The sequence below is a fragment of the Glycine soja genome, chromosome 4, assembly GCF_004193775.1.
Source record: "Glycine soja cultivar W05 chromosome 4, ASM419377v2, whole genome shotgun sequence".
NCBI classification, from domain to species: Eukaryota; Viridiplantae; Streptophyta; class Magnoliopsida; order Fabales; family Fabaceae; genus Glycine; species Glycine soja.
The window spans coordinates 43393150-43415733 of NC_041005.1; the positions used below are offsets into that span (position 1 = coordinate 43393150).

General features: G+C 33.8%; 1 protein-coding gene across 1 annotated transcript; it reads left to right on the forward strand.

The window, feature by feature from the left end:
* Positions 1 to 292: 292 nt before the first annotated feature.
* On the forward strand, positions 293 to 10697 carry LOC114409770 (DDT domain-containing protein DDR4-like). Its single transcript, XM_028373354.1, has 12 exons — positions 293 to 1038; positions 1127 to 1237; positions 3453 to 3539; positions 3636 to 3673; positions 3758 to 3839; positions 4448 to 4554; positions 4661 to 4826; positions 7897 to 7989; positions 8158 to 8281; positions 8984 to 9026; positions 9175 to 9369; positions 9448 to 10697. The coding sequence occupies exons 1-12, from the start codon at positions 649 to 651 to the stop codon at positions 10223 to 10225; spliced, it is 2214 nt and encodes a 737-aa protein (XP_028229155.1). The 5' UTR covers positions 293 to 648; the 3' UTR covers positions 10226 to 10697.
* The last annotated feature ends 11887 nt before the right edge of the window (positions 10698 to 22584 follow it).

The window sequence follows — 22584 nt, forward strand, 5'->3', positions numbered from 1 at the left end:
AGGATGCTTAGGTCAAATCGGACATGGAGTTGGCAATAGAAAGTAGAAACAAGTGATACATAAATCACAATACTACTTATTTTTCCTTTCGTTTATAGAAATTATTGCTATTTAAATTTAAATTAGAAAACAACGAAAATCAAAATCAAATTACCTGTGTAACTCCGAAACAAAAACATAACAACCGTACGATTAAAAAATAAAAATAAAAAACAGAAACAGTTTTACCAAATAAGTGTAAAAAAAATAAAAAATCAAACCTTCAATTTAATCAAACCCAAATTCCTAGTACTGTGTTTCTGACCCTCTCCAAAATCCATCTCTCTCTGGTTCCTTCCTTGAGTATCCTATATTTGCAGAACAACAACATAGGCACATAGACTTTGTATTTGAGGGTTTGTGTCCCTAACTTCGGTACCTTAAAAAAAAAAAACACTGCTCAAAATTTTTTTCTTCCAACATTTATTGTTTCTCTCTCTAGAAAAAAGAAAGAAGTGTTTCTCTCTCCTCCTTTCTCTCTCTACAACCCTTGATCTTCTTCCTTCTTCACTTTGATTTTCCGCCTTCAATGCGAACCCAACCATGGTCCTCTACACGTAATCCCACCGTACTTAACCTAAAACCCTTTTGATCTCTCTGTTTCACACCATGTCCCAAGGATCTCCCCCACAAGACACCACCGAACCCTCGCCGGAACCCGATTCGTATAAGGAGGAAACAACCGCCACAACCACCAACAGCACCGCCGCCGATGCTGCTCCTCCCGCCCCCACCCGGAGCCCCCCCACCCGGAGCCGCCCCTCCCGAGCCTGCACCATGCGCACGGCTGCACGCCTCTACGCGGCGTCGCAGCCGGCGAGGCCAAAGGCCGCGAGGAGGGAGCCTCGCCGCGAGGAGTCGCCGTCGCCGCCGTCTCCGAAGCTGCAGCAATGCAGCAAGATCGTGACGCCGCTGGTGGAACCGCCCCCGCCGGTGCAGTTGCCGCGCTACAACCTCCGGTCCATGTGGGAATTGGCTTCAATACTCAATTTTTTGAATGTGAGCTTCGAAAATATTGTCTTTTTGCTTTTCATTGGGTTTGTTATGCATTCATTCTCTGTGTCTAAGGTTTTTGTTGTTGTTGCAGCTGTTTAGGCCACTTTTGAATATTTCAGTAGAATTTTCGGCTGAAGAGTTTGAGACGGCTTTGCTCACCCCGAATGACACATTGGGTGATATACATATGCCTTTGCTAAAGGTTGGTGCTTTTTTATTCTTTTTCCTCCATTGGTTTGTTTTTGTGTATGTACTGCATTTCTTCTTTTTTCTGTGAATGTGGGTGATAATTCTTAAGTTCTAGCCGTTGTGGGTTGTGTTAGTATTGTGCTTCTTGTTATTGTTAGGAGTTTGTTGGATGTTGCATTGGTGTGTTTTTATTGAATTTGCAGTGGTTTTGGTTATGGCTGCATGTCTTGAATTTGAAGTTGTAGTTTTGTGCTAGTTTTGTTGAGTGTGCCGTTGCCTGGGTGGGAGAGAAATTCGGAGCTATGAAATGGAGTTCTTGTTAGTGTAGGGTATTAGGAGGGTGCTGTGGTTGAAAGAGAATAGATTGTGCAATGGGGCATTTGCTTTGGTTAGTGTAAGCTTAAATCTAGTCGTATGTTTTGGGAATGTAAATAAAATGACGAAGGTGAGAACTTGTCCAAATTTTCCAAGAGAATGGGTCGAATCTGAATGATAAACTTGGGTACAAATCACTAATGTGGAGTTTGTAAGTACATTACTGAAAACTTTTGGAGTTTGTAAGTACATTTCTTGTTTGATGGGGTGGTTGAAACTTTTGGAATCTGGGAAATGATGGAAGGAACTGAAAACTGAACACCCGCAAATGTGGAGTTTGTAAGTACATTACTTGTTTGATGGACTCCTGGCCATAATACGGTTTACCAATATAATATTGGGAGATTGACATGATTGCTTTGCTACTGAGTTCAATGTTTGACAGAAATTCGTAAGCACAAAGCAGGTACTTGATTGGAAGATTTTGTGGCATGTATGAGAAACCCTTTCTTCCCCTTTTGAAAAAGATAAATGTGTTCTGTTCACTTGTTCCTTTCATGTGCATCAGTGTTAAACTGGGGACTTCTGCTGATTGGGTGTGCTCTCTGCTCTGGTTTAGAAGCCAATTTCACTGTTGAAGGATAGTGTGCAACCATTAAGTTTTGTTCATTTATTCCTATTGTTTCTAAGTACAAAGTAATATGCTATATCAAACGGTTACAACTTCCAAATGTACCTGTGGATATTTTTTACTGGGTTTCAGCTTTGTTGGCCCTATTCCTAATTTTCTGGGGTTCAAATCAATCTCAAAGATAATCATGATCATTATTCCAGTATAATTTGCTGGACTGTTTATAAAAGTGTTTAGGCATCATCACAGAAATTACTAAAGAAAAGGCCTACTCTGAAGAATTCTCAGAACTTTTGAGACAAAAGTCTTCATTGTACCTAATTCTTGCTGCAAAGTTTATGACATGAACTATAGCTTTCTAGCAGATTTAATGTTGTTGGAAAATTATTAAGTAAAATAGCTCTGTACTGAAACTCCTGTGCTACAATGAGAAAGTGTTTGTATTAGAGGTGGTTCTTATTCTTCATGTTCCTGACGTAATGTGTTTGTAGATGGTGATGAATTGATCAAAACAGTGGTTGTTGAACTGTTTTGAAATTTAACTTTTTGGTTGACTATTATAATGACATCAATCTTGCTGAGTCTTTTACATAGGCTGATGAGTGATAAACAGATAGTGGGGACTGGGGAGTGAGAAAGTTTAGGCTGTTAATGTTATTCATCATCCAGATCTTGCAGAGGTGCGTGAAGTTTTGTATTTTAAGCTGCAGTAATGCAATGAACTCTGTCTCTTTCAATGTCTATACTTACACTGGTCCTTCATGGCTTCATCTATTGTGTTATGCGCAGAGTGGCTAAGCAAAACTTTGGTGATACTTGAACTAATTTAAGTTTTTTAAAATTGGATTAAAACTCAGTCTCTTTTGTGGGTGGATAGGTAGATATAGTTAAATGAGCGAGAGAAAGTCAAGGCCTTTTAATATTAAGTGGTCTTGCAGTTTAAGTGTCATTGTCTTTTAAGCCATAGTTATGGGAACTGATCCCTCTCAAATTTATTCCTCTGCAAGATCAATACTGTTAAAATAGGAGAAAACAAAGGTATAATAATGGACTGAAAACCATGTGTCTGAGTACACAACGGATGCTCTATTATATTGTGGTCATTACAATAAACACATGAGAGGGTAGTTTGTTTCCTCAAAATCAGATTCTACTTTCCTACTAATAATAAATGTATATTATTTTACCCTGATTTTCAGTGAATACTTTCTTCTGTATGCAATGTCACAAGCTTGCAAAGTTGCTGCTGGTCTGATAACAACATCAATTCATCTTTTTATAGGCAATTCCTCCCATTACGCGAATGGCACTTTCACGTGATACTTGGATAACTGTGTTATGCAGAAAATTGAGAGATTGGTGGCACTGGGTAATAAGACATTTTTTATTCAGCTAGCTGATAATTCAGAATAATATAACATTGCGTAGTTTCAAGAGCTAATATGAAAATGGAATTCAAATGCAGGTTGCCAATGGGGATCTACCTATTGTTGCTTCACATGGGTAAGTAATCAGTTAGGCTTGCAATATCTAAAATCCGCTTTATGTGTTTACCAAGTCTCATGTTGTGCTGACATGACATGACAGAGCGGAGGTTGAAGTATATAAATCACTTGATCCAGGGGTTCGTGTGATCATCCTAAAAGCATTATGTGACATTCGTGTTGAGGTACTTTTACTATTTAATGCTTGTGTATCTATATTTCTTATATTCCTTTTCCTTGAATGGGTGAATGTTAGTATGGTAGGATACTAGGATGTGACCACTCTCCTTGGTTTTTGAAAATTATGCAATCTATTCATGAGGTGCAGTGAATTAACTGCCATTATGATCTATGCATGAGATTTATCCTTTATTCACTATTTTTGCTTGGTTGCTTTTGTGTTCAAGTTGCAACCACCCTTTTTAGGTTTATTTTATCCTGTCTCTCACATTGAGTGGTTCTTTGGGCTTGCATATTTAACAAGGGTGTGATTTTCTGCCTCAATAGTTTGTCTGTAATAAAATATGCATGGCCATGTAGTAGTTAGGGGGCCAATGGCTATTGTGTCTTACTAGGCCCCCATATTTTGCAATAACTTTTTCGGGGGTTGAAAAGGGAAGGGGGGGGGGAGCAGTGCAGCAGGTAGGTACTCAAATTCCCATAGATAAAAACCTACTAAGTGCATCTGTGAAGGAAAGTTGTGGGGCAAATCATTCATTGCCTGAATTAAATATCTTACCTTTGATCATCCATTTGGTAATGTACATGATTAAACTTGACTAGTATTTTGCAGCAAGAAGATATCAGAGGTTACATTGACAGATCAATCAAACATGGCATTCCACTTTCAACATTCCGTAAGGAGCGTATTGGTGGTGATTCACACGGAATTTCTTATTGGTAATATACATGTGCTTTCACTTCAACCTGTTCAAAATTTGAAGTGTCATATCTGAAAGTTAATGTACGTTTGTCTTTTTTTGCTTTTTTATTCACATGAGTGCAGGTATGAAGACGACCAAATTATTGGTCATAGGTTGTATCGGGAAATAAGGAAAACTGAGGTGGTTCAAATGAAGAAAGGGAAACCAAGAGGTTCCCAGGTTTTTTCTAATACAACCTACCAGTGGGAAACAGTTGCTACCAATTTTGATGAATTTCAGGATGTTTCTGTAAGTTACTGAAGCTCATCTATCTATGTTCAGTGGCTATGTTTTAACAGTTCAGTGTTTTTCTGTGAATTGGGACTTTTGAGTTATAAGTTTTGAACTAGATAATGAATCACAAATTGATACTACTTTTATTATGATTTAAAAACCCTAACTTAAGTTATAAGTGAACTTATTGAATAGGAAACTGTTATTTAGTAGAACATCCAAAGTTAATTATTGTCCCATTAGATTCACAAATTATTGATCAAACCTAATAATAACAAAAACCAAGTGAAAGTGAGTCACATTATTGCAAAAGATTTTGCCTGTCATTGAATTATGAGATTTAATCATAGTTTTCTATCCTGCTGATCCCAAAAATACTATAATGGAATAATGGGATGGTCACTATACCAAGTATTATGAATACACCATGAATAATTCATACTACAAAATTAAATTAACCAAAATCAAACATGTATTGATCATTAATAATTAGAAATCAAGTATAGGCTTACAATCACCTTCAATCAGTGTTATCAAATAGCGGCCATGGTGACGCCATGGTGGAATGGCGTTGCGGGAATTTGAAAAAATGCCACCAAATAGTGGTGGCGTTGCGGGTTGCAGATGGCGGCGCCATGGCGGCTGCCATAGCTATGGCGGAATTGCGTTTTTTTTTTGTTTTTTGCGAGATAGGTGTTGGGCTGACCCGACCCAACCCTAACCCGATTTTTGCATGCAAAAGGGGTGAGCAGCGCAAGCAGGAATGGCACCACGCAAACGCGATGCGGCCCGCCAACACCCAGCACCTGCACCACGACGGCGAACATGGCACCCCGCACCAGCACCACGCACACGACGACCAGACGGCGGCAACGGCACTATAGTCTGCGACGGACGGCAATCGTGGTTCTGTTTTTTATTTCTTTTTTTGTTGCTGTTGTTGGCGCTACAGTTTGCGACACCCCTTTTCTATGTTTGGTTGTGCTTTTTTTTTTTTTCTGTTCACCCCCTTTTTATTTTGTTCAGCCCTTTTTTTATGATCTTTTTCTGTTTGACGCCCCTTTTTCTGTTTTTTATGCTTTTATCCTTTTGTTATTTTGAACTCTTGAATGAGTTTATTTGATATTGGGTACTTGGTTATTGTGGGAACTCACGAAACATTTTTAGTTTATTTGAATGCAATCCATTGTTTTTTTAATTTTATATTTATTTTTTATCTATTGTTTTGTTAATATATATATATATATATATATATATAATTTTTTTTGTCCGCCATGACGTCCGTCATTTTCCGCTATGCCATCCGCCATATTTTTATGGCGGATTTTTAGCTTTCCGCCATTAACAACACTGCCTTCAATCTAAAGCACAATTATCAAGTCAATCATCAAACAGCAAAATTGGAGCAGAGAAGTGGGTATGGCCAGAAATAGAACAACAGTGGTTGGCAACTTGCCAAAACTGAGCCAATGACAAATTAAAGGAGCATAACAAGTAACTAATAAAAATTGTCTAACAAGTTTGTGTGCTCTGGCACAATTATGTACTCAAACAAAAACTATAGTTAAATAGGTAACAGGTATAATCAACTAGAAAGGAAAGACTACGTAAAATATACATACATACATACATATATATATATATATATATATAAGACCTATGCAAAACAGAGATGGGCAGAAATATGCAAAAGAGGAAGAACCTGAGAAGGAAGAAGTCATACCAAACAGAGGTGGTGGATCAAAGACCTGAAAACAGAGGCCAGAGGCTGGGGCCACTGGAAAAAGGACATGTTTAGCCTGAAAATGCTTGGCAGCTGCTGGGAGTTAGTCTGAAAATGGGTTGGAAGAGAAGAACACCAAGGTGAAAACAGCGTGTGTGGCTAGTGGGATTTTCTGATGGTTGAAGAGGTTCCAACCCTAGAGTCCTTATGATTCCAATTAATCAGAAAAATTCCCTAAAAAAATGAGCAGACAATGGCAAAACGTTGGACAGACAAAACTGGAACTTTGTCCAGTTCAGAGTCCTGCTATAGGCAGAGTTTGTCAATGAAAGGCCGCAATCTCAGCCACAATATGCATGAAGCACAGACACAATGCAACAGAGAACATAAAGGAGTCTGAGGGTGCAATTTGGTGCTATTAGTATTAAGTACTTCATATTTATAATACTCCCTCCAGTCCTTTAAAATAGTTAAGTTAGTTTTAATTAATAATGTTATAAATTTCAATTTTATTCCAAAAATAGCCTTTAAATTAATTGGTTTAAGTAGTGGTTACATTACTGAGGTGTAACTTGTATTGTTAATAGACCAATAAATGCATGAGAAATGATTAGGTGCCTTATTAATGGATTTCACAAAATGAAGTGTAAAAAGAAAACTAGCAATTAATACATATTAAAGTGGGTCTATTTTTCTTATAATCAGGGAAAAAATAGAACACCCTTTTGTTTCTTATAAAAAAGGATTGGAGTACAAATTAGTATATTAGAAAAATTGTATTTACTTAATTGCACTTTATAAAAAGAAAGAAAACTCTCCATTAGAAAAAAAATGTATGGCATATTTATCACTGTACCTTAAGCTTCCTTTTTGTGGGGGGTGGTAGTTTAGTTTAAAATTGTTGTTCAGACTGAAAGTCTTCATCAGTGTTGGGAACCTGAGAGATCAAATTAACTGCAGCAATTATTTAATGGGATAAGATGGTTTTTCTATTGTCTTGTTCAATCCCATCCAATGATCTAACCTTTGACCAATATTATTTATAGTTTCATTATAAACATTCAGAATGCTGATACAACAACTAAGCCTTTTCCCACTATGTGGGATTGGCTACCCTACTTGAATCGTATGGTTTACAACTCCCTCTATTTCTATGTTGTTTTCTGAAAGACCCAAGAATGTTGATATATATATATATAGATAGATGATAGCATTGACCTTTATTTATTTATTTATTTTCCATCTCCAAAGTAAGGGAAATAATACAAGAATCTCCTAACTCTGCCATTTTTTCATAAAGATTGCAACCTTTTTTTTTTAGTTGAGCTTCATCTTATTTGCTTTATTCATCTGATTGCGCAGGAGAAGCTTTTCACAAGTAAAAACAGAACGGAGGCATCTGTAGGGAAGAAGGTGAAGATAGACATGCTCCCTGAAATCGAGAAAGTTCACAGGGTACTTTATTTTTTTATTGTTTACTGGCCCAATAACATTTTTAGGTTATGGGTGGCATGGGTTGAGAAAATTAAGATGGGGCATTCTGAGAATTGAACTTGAATTCATGTTTGCTCTTCTTTTTATCTTGATAGCATTTAACTGACAAAATTGGCCCATCTTGTGCAGAGAAAGGAGAAGTTGCTGAAAAAACAACACAGACAAGCTCTTCTTCTTGATAATTTCTTGGGTGTTGATGGGCTTGCCCCTGGGCGTTCACTTCGTGATAGAAAACCTGTTACCTACACTTTTGGTAAGAAGTTTTATCATAATTTGCATTTTGTTTTCACAGCTGGGGTAGGCCTCTTCATTTTCCTCATTTTTTTTCTTTCCTTTGCATGAACTGCTCGAGTATATTAGAGAGTTCACTATTTTTGCAGTTGATTGTTGTGGGTATGTTAGGACCCTAGGTACCTTCTGGGGCAAGTAGCATGAATAACCATTATCTATTTCATTTTTAGGAATGTCTGGTTTTAGCAGAACTAAAAAGTTTTCCCCATGGACCTGGCGGGCTTCTGATTTGCAAGTACAGGGATAATTTAGTGGGGCTTTCTGATGGCTGACTTTGGGTTTTTGGATCATTCATTGAGTCGTTGGATCTAATAAATGTTTCATTGAATTTTGCATAGCTATCATGGTCGGCCTCCCGCCCCCACCCCATATCACATTTTTAATGAATAAAAGTAACATTATCACTAAGCTTTGTTGTAACTGTACTGTGCATCGATAGTGACGAACAGTGGTAAAACAATCTGAACAAGAGTAAGTTGACGGTTTCATTGTGCATCCAGGATGCAACTTTATACTTCAGCTTCCTGTTTTGCTATTATTATGATAACAAGTTTCACCTGAACTACCTTATTCTGTTTGGTTGGACAAAAGTTAACTTATTTCTTAAGTATCAGTATTTGCTGATTTTACATTGACCTAACTTTTGACATCGCTGTCATTGCAGATGATTACGATCGATCCATCAGTGAAGCAATTAAGATAACCAAGTATGGAATTCTTCTTTTGATCTTACACTCTTGTTCCTCCTTTTGGCTGTTCTTGATGTGTTTTTATCTTTCGATATTACATATGGCCAATCATGTGCATCTGTTATGCTTTGTACTCACGGCATAGCATATTTTTTTTCATTATCAGACGGAAACCACCATCCCCAGAACTTATACCCAGGAGAGAAGCAGGAGCAAAACATGCAGCTTTAACCAATGGTAAATGGAGTGGTCCTTCACATGACCCTCAAGACCTGAATTTTGGCATGCCATCACCAAAATCACCTGACTTCGATGATATGGAGGAAGATAATCAAACTGACATGTTGGACTTGGATCGAAGGTTTGTAGTTTTGTTTTTTCTCCCTTCAAATCTGTTTTGATGACTTGTATCTTATTTCACTGATAATTTTCACATCAGCAATCGGCGAAGACAGAAGCCTAAACGGTATTCGGAGAAAGAGTTTGTTGAAGCACTGTCGGATAATGAGGCTGACTATGACAGCGATGATGATATTGTTGGAGAAGCCGTGTATGATGAAGAGTATCTCCAGAAACGTAAGCAGAGAAAGAAGGCTTCTAGTAGCTCTGGGTCTGAAGGAGATGAAGAATATCATTGGGATGAAGATAATGTTGAAGATGAAGAAGACGATGACGAAGATTCCTTGAGTGCCAGTGAGGATAGTGACAAGCCTCGTAAAATCAAGCAACTGCCAGGCCGTACTAGGAAGGAAACTAAACTCAGGTCTGTGGGTGAGATTCAATCAGGTCTAAGACGCAGTAAGAGGGCAACAACAAAAAGCCGTATAAATTATCGAAGGTACGAGATATCTGATTCAGAAACAGAGTTCATTAAATCCGACAAGTCCAATGCATCAGACGATCACTCAGATCCTACTGAGAATGGGGAGTATATGATGGAAAGTGAAGACTCCGACAGCAATGACGAGGAAGAACAAGAAACCAAAGCAGTTGAGCCTGTTACTTACCCTGCAGAAGAAAACAACCAATCTCCTGCTGTAGGGGAGAATGAACAAAACCAAAACCAGCCTCCTGAAAAAGCCAGTAGCCCAGGTCAGGAAGTTGAGGGCACTGCAAAGCGACGCTTCCTTGATTTGAATGAGCTTGCCCCTAGCTCAGGTTTTGATGATGGTCCAAATACAACAACACTGAAAGATGAAGGCAATGATGATAACTGAAGCTACCCCTTTTGCTTGAAAGCAATCAAGGAAGCCAAGAGACATGTATGATAATAGAAATATAAATTTTGTTATGTGCCTCAGGAAGTTTCGGCTAGATCTCTTCCTATGGCAATCTAAGCATCCCTTGGTGCATGAGTTTGCCACCAGAAGCAGCAGCATATGAGTTATGTAGATTAGGTAGTCATTTTTTAGTATTTAGTATTTCTACATCAAAAGGGTCCACGGAAAATGAATGAGAATTTATTCTTGGGCGTTATTTGGCCCATGCAATCGGTGTACAATAACTGTTAACAAGTACTGTAACTTTAAATAGATATGGCTTTTGATTATCAAGCCCTGTAGTTCTTTTTTTTCTTTCTGTCTTCATGGACTCTCGATAGTGATCAGCTTTTGAGCAAAATAGGGTTGACCGTGTTTCTTTGTTCATCTGATCAGATAAAAAAATGGTCTCACTTTTGATTTCTCTACAGAATTGCTAGTTTCTCATCTGTTCGAAGATTGTATGCTTAAACTATCTTCTTAATGTCATTGATTTTCGTGGTGATTTTGCTAATATACAATAATCTTTGTTTATTTTCTATACAAAATAAAAGTTTCAATTGCAAAAGGCATATAATCTGTAATTTTAAAAGCATTTTAACAAATTCAAACTACTGAAAACAATATAGCATGGAAAAATGTATAGGATTTATGATTTTTTGAAATTTCACATGCATGTTAGGCATATAATCTGTAATTTTAAAAGCATTGCAACAAATTCAAACTACTAAAAACAATATAACATGGAAAAATGTATATAGGATTTGTGATTTTTTGAAATTTCACATGCATGTTAGGCATATAATCTGTAATTTTAAAGTATTGCAACATATTCAAACTACTAAAAACAATATAGCATGGAAAAAATGTATAGGATTTATGATTTTTTGAAATTTCACATGATATTCTTATTTGTTAAAGTTTATAGTAATTTCTTAATTATTTAAAATACATTATGTACTTTTGTAAGAGGTCATTGTAGGTGTTGAAGATAGTAATATCAAGTGAAATTTCAATAAATGTTAGGCATCTCAGTATAATTTGTTCAAATTTTTACTCTTTTAATGTGTGCAAAGTTTGATGAGACCTGTAAAATGATAATGTATATGATACGAAGAAAAGTGAGAATGTAAAGCATTCTACCAAATGACATTCTTAGAAATGTTTTTAACAAAGAATTTTATTTGTGTAAATCTAAAATTGTGTTTGGTTAAATTTCAACATTTTTATGGTTAATTTAGTTATTCTGCGGATTTTCATATTTTTATTAAATTTTTAATTAGGTTCCAGAATTTTTTTCTTTTAATTAGGTCCCAAAGCTTTTTATTTTTTCAATTGGATCCTCTCGTCTAATTGTCATTATAAAAACTAATGGGAGATACCTAATTAGAGGTGCAGAGGACTGATGCTTCTGGAGTGTGTTATAAATACAACTAGGTCAATTGTTAAGGATTTTTATAAAGTTTCACCTTCTGCAAAGTTAAACAATTGTGAGAAGCTTGTGAAATAATATATGGATTGAATTGATATGTAGAGATTAAAATTGTGCAAAAATCATGAATTGATATTTGTGGAGTGTGTTCTAAACACAACTAAGTCAATTGTGAGAGGTTTATGTAGGGTTTCAACCTTCAGCAAAATCAAATAATTGTGAGAGACTGAAGAAAGAATATATGGATGGATAAAGAGGTTAAGTTTGTTAAGAACTTTATTTTTTTGGTACAGAAAATACTTTAGTTCAAATAATATTGGATATATTGATCTTTGACGCCACAATTGCTTTTCACTTAAGATGTCTCTCTAGTTGATTTTGACAAAAAAATATTGATCATAGTTTGAAGAATCTAATGACACTTTTTCTGACATTCTCTTTTTAACACTTTTTGATTAACTAAAATTTATTAAAAATATGATAAGTTTCATTTCTCATTTAATTATTTTCTTTCCTAATTTAAAGTGAAAACATATAAATATTAATGATTTCCAATCAATTTCAGTCAATAAAAAAAGAAAATATCACTATCTCTAATTTAAAACTTAAAACATTGATTACAGTTCAAAACAATTTAAACCATTGGATTTTAGAACTTCAATATAGATCTTTTATATCTCGAGAAGGTTTTCTTCTTGCAAATAATAGACCAATAGAACCATCTGTTACACCCATAGAAGCAACAGAGAGACTAATAGCTGCAGTAAAGATTATAAATTCAATCTATGCATCATACAGATGATTATTAATCGTATCAAAAGGCGGATAGGAAAATGATGGATGTAGCTGACCCTGAAAATGGGCTTTTTTAAGGGGTATTTTTTTTTTCATGAGGTTGTTTTTGAAATTTTTACTGAAAGGGTACGATTTTAATTTTGTTTAATTAAATTCGTAAAATTATTTATGATTTTAATGTAAATTTTTTTTGACTTCGAAGTCATAAAATTTTCAGGATAATTTTTTTCTTTTCTTTAAAAACTCTGAAGTCGTAAATTTTTTTTTTTTGGGTATTAGGACTTCAAAGTCGCAATACTGTTTTTTTAATTATTACAAATTTTTTATGCAATTTTTTTATTTTATTTGTTTTGTTTTCAATTTTTTTTTATTTTTTAAATTATTTATTTAATTATTAAGTAAAAAATTTAATTATACTTGTTATTATTTTTATTTAATATGTTGTATTTTTTTATGATTTTATTTAATATGTTATATATATTTTTTAATGTTTTATTATTTAAATTATATTCTATTTTTTTAATATTTTTGTATATTTAAAATTTAGATAATCTTGTAGTAATAAAAGTAATTGTTAAATTAAAAACAACATAATAAATTAATATAAAATGAAAATTACAAATTAAAGAGAAACATAAAAAGTACAAACTATATTAGTCATCTACTTGTTTGTATGGACAATTAGTACGATTATATCCTTCAGTGCTACACACAATGAGCATTTCTTAGGTCTATCTGTAATTGGTTCGTCCATCTCATTATGTATGAGTAGTGGTTGGCTTTCCCGACGTCTGTCGTCGTTTCAAAGGATCAGGCATAAAATGTGGACCTATTGAGGTCATTTGTCTTCACTTCCAAAGGAATGAAAGTGATGTTGATAAACTTTGAAAATGTTTTCCAACTTGTATACAAGGTCAACAAAGTCATCATAATTTAAATTATAAAAATCACACGCTGCAATCGCATGCGAGCAATGAATTTGAAGTGCTTGAAATTGTCCACAATCACATGATCATTCATTCAATTTGATAGTGCATGCCATTGCTCATCGACTAAGCCGCGTATTTGTAATTTTTTGAACCTCAAACTCCCTTGCTTCTCAAACATACATGCAAACATAATGCGAGGTAGCAATGTGTTGATTTTCTTGCATCATGACATATACATGTTCAGAGTACCTATGTCCTGCCTTTATCATTTTCATGATTTTCATGCCACTAGTAAAAAATGAATCATTTATTTTATTACATGTTTCATTGACTAAGGCAGTAATAGGTAAAGTTCGGGCTCCTTTCAAAACACAATTCATACATTCGGCAAGGTTGATAGTCATATGGCCATACAATTTTCCTTGATCGTAGGCTTGGGCCCATTTACTCTTGGGAATTTGATCTAACCAATCTACTGCTTGTGGAAACTCTGCTTGCATTGCGAGCAACTTTGCCTTAAGTCGTGGTTTCCTCATCTCATATCCTATTCCAAAAGATAAAACAATGAGTAATAAATATAGTGAAGATGTAATAAAGCAAAAATTTGATGCATGAAATGGTTAGAAGCATACCCATATTGATGACTTGTTTTTTTAAGTCAACATTTTTAAATTGTTTGTTGAAATTTGATGCAATGTGGCAAATGCAATACACAGAAGAAATATCTGGTTCATTTCACCCAACTCGTTCCGATTGTAAAGCTACTAGCACACTAGTTCCCCTGTTTGATATAATACACAAATTTAATTGCGGTGTAACATATCTCCTCAAATAATGCAAGAACCACATCTAAGCTTCTTTGATCTCGCTCTCAACAATTTCAAAAGCAAGTCGAAAATTGTTCCTACTACCATCTTGTCCGATGGCAATCAACAAAGTACCACAATATTTTCCAGTTAAAAATGTCTCATTTACTTACACAATTGGCTTGCAATATTTAAAACCTTCAATGCATGGGTTAAACGCCCAAAATACATGATTAAGAATCACCCTAGGAGACTTATCCTCACCATCCTCCATTGAAGATGAAGTTTTATGTTTTACTATTGTACCAAGTACAAAGTGTTGCCCAACTATCAACCATATAGGCAGATAACTATATGATTGTTCCCAGCTTCCAAATGTCATTTCAAGGGCTTTTTGTTTAGCTGTCCATGCTTTTTTGTATGAAACAATATAACCAAACTGTTATAGCATTTTTGCAATCAAGGTTTTTATTTCGATACTAGGATTTGTTTTCACTAAATGAACAATATTATAAGCAATCACAAATGAACCTAACCTAACATGATCTTGTGATATGAAAGATTTGTGCAAGTGTGAGTACCATTTAATTTCTTCAACTCTCACCTCTTGTGTATTTTATTGAACGATACTCTCACCCTCCAATAACATCCATTACCATATTGACTACACATGATAACGTAATTGTCACTCTTCTTCTCAACCACATTAAAATTAAATGAATGCATAAAATGAAATTGGTTAATAACATTCACAACTTCTTGTTTTGATTCAAATGTCAAGCTTTCGTAAAGGTCATTTGTACTAGCACCCCCTCTGTTCTAATAAGGATTTGATTACTCTTGATTTTCTGAAAGTTGGCTACTAATAGTTTCAAAATTTGAAGATGACTTAATTTGATTGCTTGGTTCTCCATGTTCATGAAAATCATGTTATTCTTCGTTGTCATTGAAGTCAATAACATTATCTCTTATTATGGGTTCTTCGCTAGCCAACTGTCAAAAAATACAAAAGTAACTTATTAGTGAAAATGTAAATAATTTAGTGTATCTATCGTTAAATAAATAAAACACCGAACCAGGAAAAATTGCAAAAAAACTAATAAAAATACATTTTTTTGGTAAAAGTCCCTAATTTTGTGTATCTAATGCTAAATTATGTTTGGGCTTTTACTCATTTGGATCAGATAGATAATCATGTAAAAAAACCTAATCACTTTAGCTGGTTTCGATCTTGTTATAAATGTCAGAAAAATTGATATTAACCAACATTTCGTTAGTGCATTGGTTGAACGTTGGAGAACCGAGTCTCACATTTCATTTTTCACATGAAGAGTCAACCATAACTTTACAAGATGTGACCCTACAGTTGGGCCTGAGGATTGATGGATTGTTGATAACTAGTATCATCACCGGTGATGTACGTGTTGCTTGTCAAGCATTACTAAGGGACACTCCACCTGGTAAGTATGTAAAGGGTAAAATGATTTATCTAAGTTGGTTGCAGCAAAATTTTCAGCAACTTCCAGTTAATGCTGCTGATGTTGTCATTGCAAAACATGCTATAGCTCATATCATGATGCTGATAGGCGACTGTTTGATGCCAGATACATCAGGTGCAAGAGTTCATTTTATGTATCTCATTTTATTATCAAATTTGACTGAGGCAAGTCATTACAGTAGGAGTGCAGCAGTATTAGCATCCCTTTTCCGAGCTCTTGATCGGGATGTGAAGCTTGACCAAACGAAAATCGGTGGATGTTTGTTGCTGCTACAGTCATGGGTGTGAGACCGCATTAAATTTATTGCCCCAAAGATAGATCACCTATCTATGGAAGAAGTACAAGAAGGACTTGGATTTCCTCTTGCACAAAGGTGGTCTCGTCCAACAACCCATACAAACATTCCCACCAATTCAGTCAGATTGATACACGTCATATTTGATAAACTTCATAAGAATGAGGTTCATTTCTTAATTTTGATGAGTTAAGTATTTTTTTTTGTTTCCAATTCAAACTTAAATATGTGACAATAATAATGTATGTCTCGCAGTTCTTGTGGACTCCTTATAACACACAAGAAATAATGTCATTAATTAATGATGTTGAGGTATCAATGATTGTTCAAGAAAAAGTCTCTCATATGTTTTGCAATTGTGGAATGACATCCAATAGATAGGGTCACGAGACAATTTGGACTGCGACAAATTATTCCAAATGAACCATCAAACCCAGATAAACTCCATGACATATATATGAGAGGGATAACAAATATTTTTTGCCTAACTATCATCATCACCGGATTGCCAAATGAAATCATTAGAATGATTATATTTTTCACGGTGAAATAGACCAAGGTCTTTTGCATGAAAATTTAGAATACATGCAATGATATATTCGTCAAACTAGACAATATATATCGCATGAGGGGACATTATCTACTGAGGTTGTAAGTTTAATCCTGGCCATCACCAACATCAATCACTATCGTGTGAGGGACACTTTCATCACATTAAAAAATTATTGATATTATTATTCATTATTATTTCTAACTTTGTAAATCTTAATTCACAGTATATTATCCTGGTCATCACCAACATCAATCACATATTGAACCTAGTGTACCTCTAGTACATGTTCCTAAATATATGTCACAACATCATCTATCACAAGCACAATATCAATCAGCGGCCTTCTCTGGATATGCATCTCAAGGATGTCAACGAAGTTTTCAACCATTAGGGTTCTCATCATATATGCCTCAATACTCATTTCAAGTTCCTTCTACTTCAAATGTTTTTGATGAACCTTCACAAAGGTTTGACACCACTTTCAACACTCCACCATCTGCATATAATCTACCATCATTGAGCTCTTGTTATCGTCCGTCATTGCCTATTCAAATGCGTGACATGGGTGATAAAGATGAGGAGGATGATGACGATTACAACAATACCAACAATAATGATGATAATGACGACAACGATGGTGATCATGTTCCTCAACAACAACACACAATTACATGTGATCATCCTAGAACAAGAGAAGGTAGAAGTCGTAGAACAAGAGGATAACAAATACATGCAAATTCACTCCAACAAGATGAGAGACCTGAACGGATATTTAGAAAAACTCGTTGTGAGACATCATCTCATTATTTTTTTTAAAAAAAATAAACATGTAATTTTCATATAAATATCTTTGATTTTTAAATTAAAGTGTTTTAAAATTTTAATATCTCATTTTAATTTTAGTATCTATTTTTAATAATAGATTATCTAAATTTTAAATAAACAAAAATATTTAAATAAAATAATATTAAAAAGATATAATATATTTTAAATAATAAAATATATAACATATTAAATAAACTAATAACAAGTAAAATTAAAATTATTTATTTAATAACTAAATAAATAATTTTTTTACAATTTTCAAAAAATTGAAAACAAAAAAAAATAAAAAAAAATGCGTCAAAAAATAAATTTGTAATAATTAAAAAAATAAAAAGGTATTACGATTTTAAAGTTGTAATACACTAATACCATAAAAAAAAACTTTTACGAGTTCAAAGTCATAAAAGTAAAAAAAAATAGTTATGACTTTGAAGTAAAAAAAAATTTACATTGAAACCATAAATCATTTTAGGATTTTAGTTAAAAAAAATTAAAGTCATACCAGGTATTACGACTTCTAATTCAGAAGTCATAACACCTGTTACGACTTATCCTCTTTCAATAATTAATTCAAGAACAACCCTCATATAAAAAAAACGAAGAAAAAAAACCCCTTTTCCTTAAAAAAAACCCTGAAAATGGATAGCACTATAACAATATATGTGGATCAATTGTAGATTATTTTTCCTTTTTCTTTTTTTTTTTTCTTGAAGTTATTGGACAAAGAATTCATGTTCTACCTTAAGTCTAAAGAAGAAAAGGCAAGCCAAACTCACTACTTAATGTCAATACAGTTTCACATTTGACATACCAGAAATGCATTTCACCATTGCCATAACCAATCAAAAGACCCTTCACAAGCAAACTTGCAAAACCGTTTGCAGTCCACCAAAGACAGCAACTTACCAGATCCTTAGGAAATGCATTTCTATTGCTCTAAATAAAATAATAAAACTAGACTTCCACCAAAATCTAAAGCGGATTCATTATGCACACCAAACTAAACTGGTAGCAAACCACCAACTAGAAATGCACACTAAATAGACCAGAAATTTCAAAGTCAAACATGCACTAAATCAGATCTGGTGACCACACCCAAACCACACCAGCGCATAAACCAAATGGTACCCTACATTGCACTAAATATACCAAATTTACCAAAATAATAACCAAACCATGTACCAACACAGAAAGCATTTATCATAACAGAGTATTATGTATCATAATACAACGGATTCCCTAACTATGACATGCATTAAGGTTTTTTTTTTTTTTTTTTTTCTTAATCTTCGGATTCATTAAGAAAAAAAATATTGATTAATTTGAAATTCGATAAAAAAATAAATAAAATCTAATTAATAATTATTTTTATCAAGGATTAAATTCAAATTCTATCTGTGAACCATAAAGTTTTGATTAAATCTACTTTAACCAATCAAATGTATTTTCATCAATTTTCTTAATCTCATTAGTGTGACAATTGTGTTGACTCTCTGAATGCTATTGTAACATTCCGTGTCAAGTTTTAAATGTTATATATTGAAATTGTGAGATATTAGGCATATAAAGGGAGGAAAAGAAAAGCATAGAGATTAAAGGTTATGAGATTCCTTTAAAAAAAAAACGTTATGAAATTAATATTGACCTGATATGATTATTATAACGTAATGATATGACAAGATATTTTAATATTATACATAAGGTTTTAAATTGCATTGTTAATCAAAGTTTTATCATGATTCTTATATTATGAAAAATTATTAATAAATATGACGATGCAATTAAATTATGGTCACAAAAACTCAAAACTTTAATATTATGGTCAAAATTGTACATGCGAATAATTTTCTTTTTATAACCACGGAAATTAAGAGCTTTAGCTTTTCGGTGGGACATCTAGTATCTACATAAGTTTCGATTTGAGACTTAGTTACACTTAAAGCTCATTGACCTTTCCCAAGAATATATTTTGTGAAAATTGAACACAAATTCTCTCCCATAAACTCAGCTTTTGTTGCAAACCATTTATTAAAACATTGATTATACATATGATTGATACACAACCTATGATTTGTACATGAGGCATAATGTCCTTAAACACCTTAATCGTGATTGAATGAAGCACACAATTTTACTAAAATGAAAATAAAATAAAACAAGCCCCTCCCTCTACCTTTCATGTTGTTGTTGCGTAAAAATTCAAAGTCAGCCGAAATACGTTTCAGCTAGTCATATCTCGAAAAGATCTCAAAATAATCAAACGATTTGTGTTAAGAAGGGGAATCTGCTTCTTGATTATGGGTTTTCAAGCAACTCCATAAAGCACCTGGTGTAAGAGAATGAAGAAGTGAAGAGATAGGATTTTACGTGAAAGACAAAGGTTGAAAGGCTATAAAGGAAAGTGATAAAGGAAAGGTTGTAAAGGAAAACTTTAAATGAAAGCAATAAATGACAGAAATGGTAAAAGAAAAGTGATAAAATAAGTGTAAGATAAAACAGGCTTGTGTTTTAGATTGATTGTGTGTGTAAAATTTGAAGTATGTGTGTGTAAAATTTGAAGTATAAGACCTATTTATAGGCTACAAAATCAAATCATCTACTAGACCACGTTTTTCCAATTGATAACTTCCTAGAACATGGTTTGGGAGTTATACAACTAGGTTTGGGGGTCGTTTAGCTAGTTTTGCATTGATTCGGCTAATTCTAGTAGTTGAATTCGACAAACAATGGTTGATTTTGGCAAGCAACAGTTAGTTGGTTTTGGCTAACATTTCAGCTAACCAATTCCGAGGTAGATTTATCCTCTGAAAACTTCTAGTCACTGCTCTTAAAATCTAAGGACGTTCTCCTTTGTACACAAGTCAATTGATAAGTTATTTCAAACGTTAGAAAAGATGACAATTGCTTCCTATTTAAAGAGCACTATCATTGATTAGTTTTAATCGCTACAAGCCATTTGAATATTAAAAAATCGTGAAAAATATCATCTTTCTTTGTTAAATTAAATCTAACTTAATTCAACTAATTTTTTTATGCTTAAAGTTAGGCAAAATCTATCATTTGACTAACATTGTAAGTAGCCAAAATGACTTTATCCATGTTCAACTAACACTGAAGTTAGATTAATCTCCGAGTCAGCTAATATTGAATGTAGCCAATTTGATCTTTTACTCATCCAATTAACCTTAAAATTAGTCGAATTCTGTCAATTCAATCAACATTGTAGATAATAGTATTGACCTTATTCATGTTCAGCTAACCTTCATGTTCAACAAATATTGAAGATTAATTGGTTGCGCAATCAACTAAATTGACCTTTTTCTTATTCAACTAACATTAATATTAGCTAAATTCTGACATTCGGCTAACCTTCTTATTTAGCTAATATTGAGAAGTCTTCAATTCCATATTCAACCAAAGTAACATTCACCTCATTCATCTAACATAAAAGTTAACCGAATTTTACCTTAATTAGTAGTCATTCTGTTAAATCCTCAACTGAATTGTAGCAAAATTTGGATATTAACACATGTAGTCCTCTCTTTTCCATGCCATCTCCATATTTTTCTTCCTCTCATTCTTTCAATTCTTTTCCCCCATTGTTTCAAAACTCAATAACTCCTCACACCCATAAGGGGCAAAAGCATGACAAAAGTGATTAGAGTTGAGAGAAACAATACCCGTCTCTTAAAAATCTCTATTGGAAGCTCTTTAAGATAAACCCATAAAGCTCCATCATTATTTTTATAAGACAGATTAGTAATGAACCTTTGTATGTGAGGTGTTGAAAATTTGTTAGCAATTGATATTTTTCATGGTGTCATATTAAATGTCCCTGCAAGTCCCTCGAGATACAACAAAAACTTCTGGATCAATGGCTAAGACAATAAATAAAACTAGCAAGTCAAGAATAAACCCACGAGTCGAAAATTTAGAAAAAAGAGAAGGGTTGAGAGCAATGTAAAACTGAGTCAGCGGATTTCATTGCGAAAGACCCATGAGACCCAATCTCATCCACCCAAACTACTGGTCACTTTAAAAGCTTTAATCACAAGTTGATATACAAACAACAGAAACATGTCTAGGCAATATGAGAATTCTTGCCTTTTAAAATACCTTTAAAATACAACATTATGGCATGTTAGAGTAGTATTAATTTCCCATCGACATCTGTTCTTACAAACAGTAGCACCTATACTTTCGTTAATATGAATTTTCTTGATACCTTTACTGCTCTTGGTGATCCATTATAAGAGCCCATATTCATCCAATCTTTAAATTAAACACACCCCATTATAGACACAGATTCCATTTTCAAGGTTTCCCCAATTTGTATTTTAACGTCAACGTGATAAGACATTGCAAATAAATCATCAAGAACAATTTCTAAATACAAATCAATAAGGTCTAATCAAAATAATAATTCTAATTTCCAACTTAACACGCTAGTTTCCAAATAAAAGTCTATTTTCAAAATTAAATCCTAACTCCCAACTTCTTTGGCCAAGTGAATTACAATGAACCATAATCATTGCACTAAACAATGAAGAGAAATGATTAACTCACGACTAAGACTAGAGTGCTCACCACGATGTGTCACCATCATTCATGTCCACAAATTTTACTCGTAGACATCAAGGTTAAACTCGATGAAATTCCTTTTTAATATAAATAATTTATGTAAGTACTCATTAATTATTGAGTTTAATTATCATTGGTTGAGACTGCTATCAGAGGACTCACCATTTCTCTTTTGACTAGAAATTCACAAAATTTATTCGCACTAACTTTTCTCCCCCACACTTTCAAAAGGGTGGACCGTGTCTGTTCGAAAGAGCGAATGCGACCTTTGATCGTAAACTTCGTGAAAGAAGAAAGATCTCGCCGTGTCTTCAATTTAAGAAATTTAAATAATTAGAGAAAATTAGTATAATACTATAGTATTAATCACAAGATTTAACAGGGACAGATAGCAGCTTCGATTATAGGAATTGCAACTATATAGGGTAGTTGAGACGAAATTAAAGTAGTCAATTCAACAACAAAAGAAATTAAACCTTTTTAGGTATTGTAATTAGGTGTGTAACCGAGAGGAGCCGAATTGAGAACTAGAAATTTAAGCTTGTGAATTATCTCCGGGTGTAAATAAATTAGCTATTTATGAATTATCAATAACTCGTAAA

Coding starts and splice junctions, on each gene's coding strand:
- LOC114409770 (XM_028373354.1), top strand. CDS start 649: ATGTCCCAAGGATCTCCCCCACAAGACACCACCGAACCCTCGCCGGAA. Junction 4,555..4,660: donor TCACACGGAATTTCTTATTG/GTAATATACATG, acceptor ACATGAGTGCAG/GTATGAAGACGACCAAATTA. Junction 4,827..7,896: donor ATGAATTTCAGGATGTTTCT/GTAAGTTACTGA, acceptor CTGATTGCGCAG/GAGAAGCTTTTCACAAGTAA.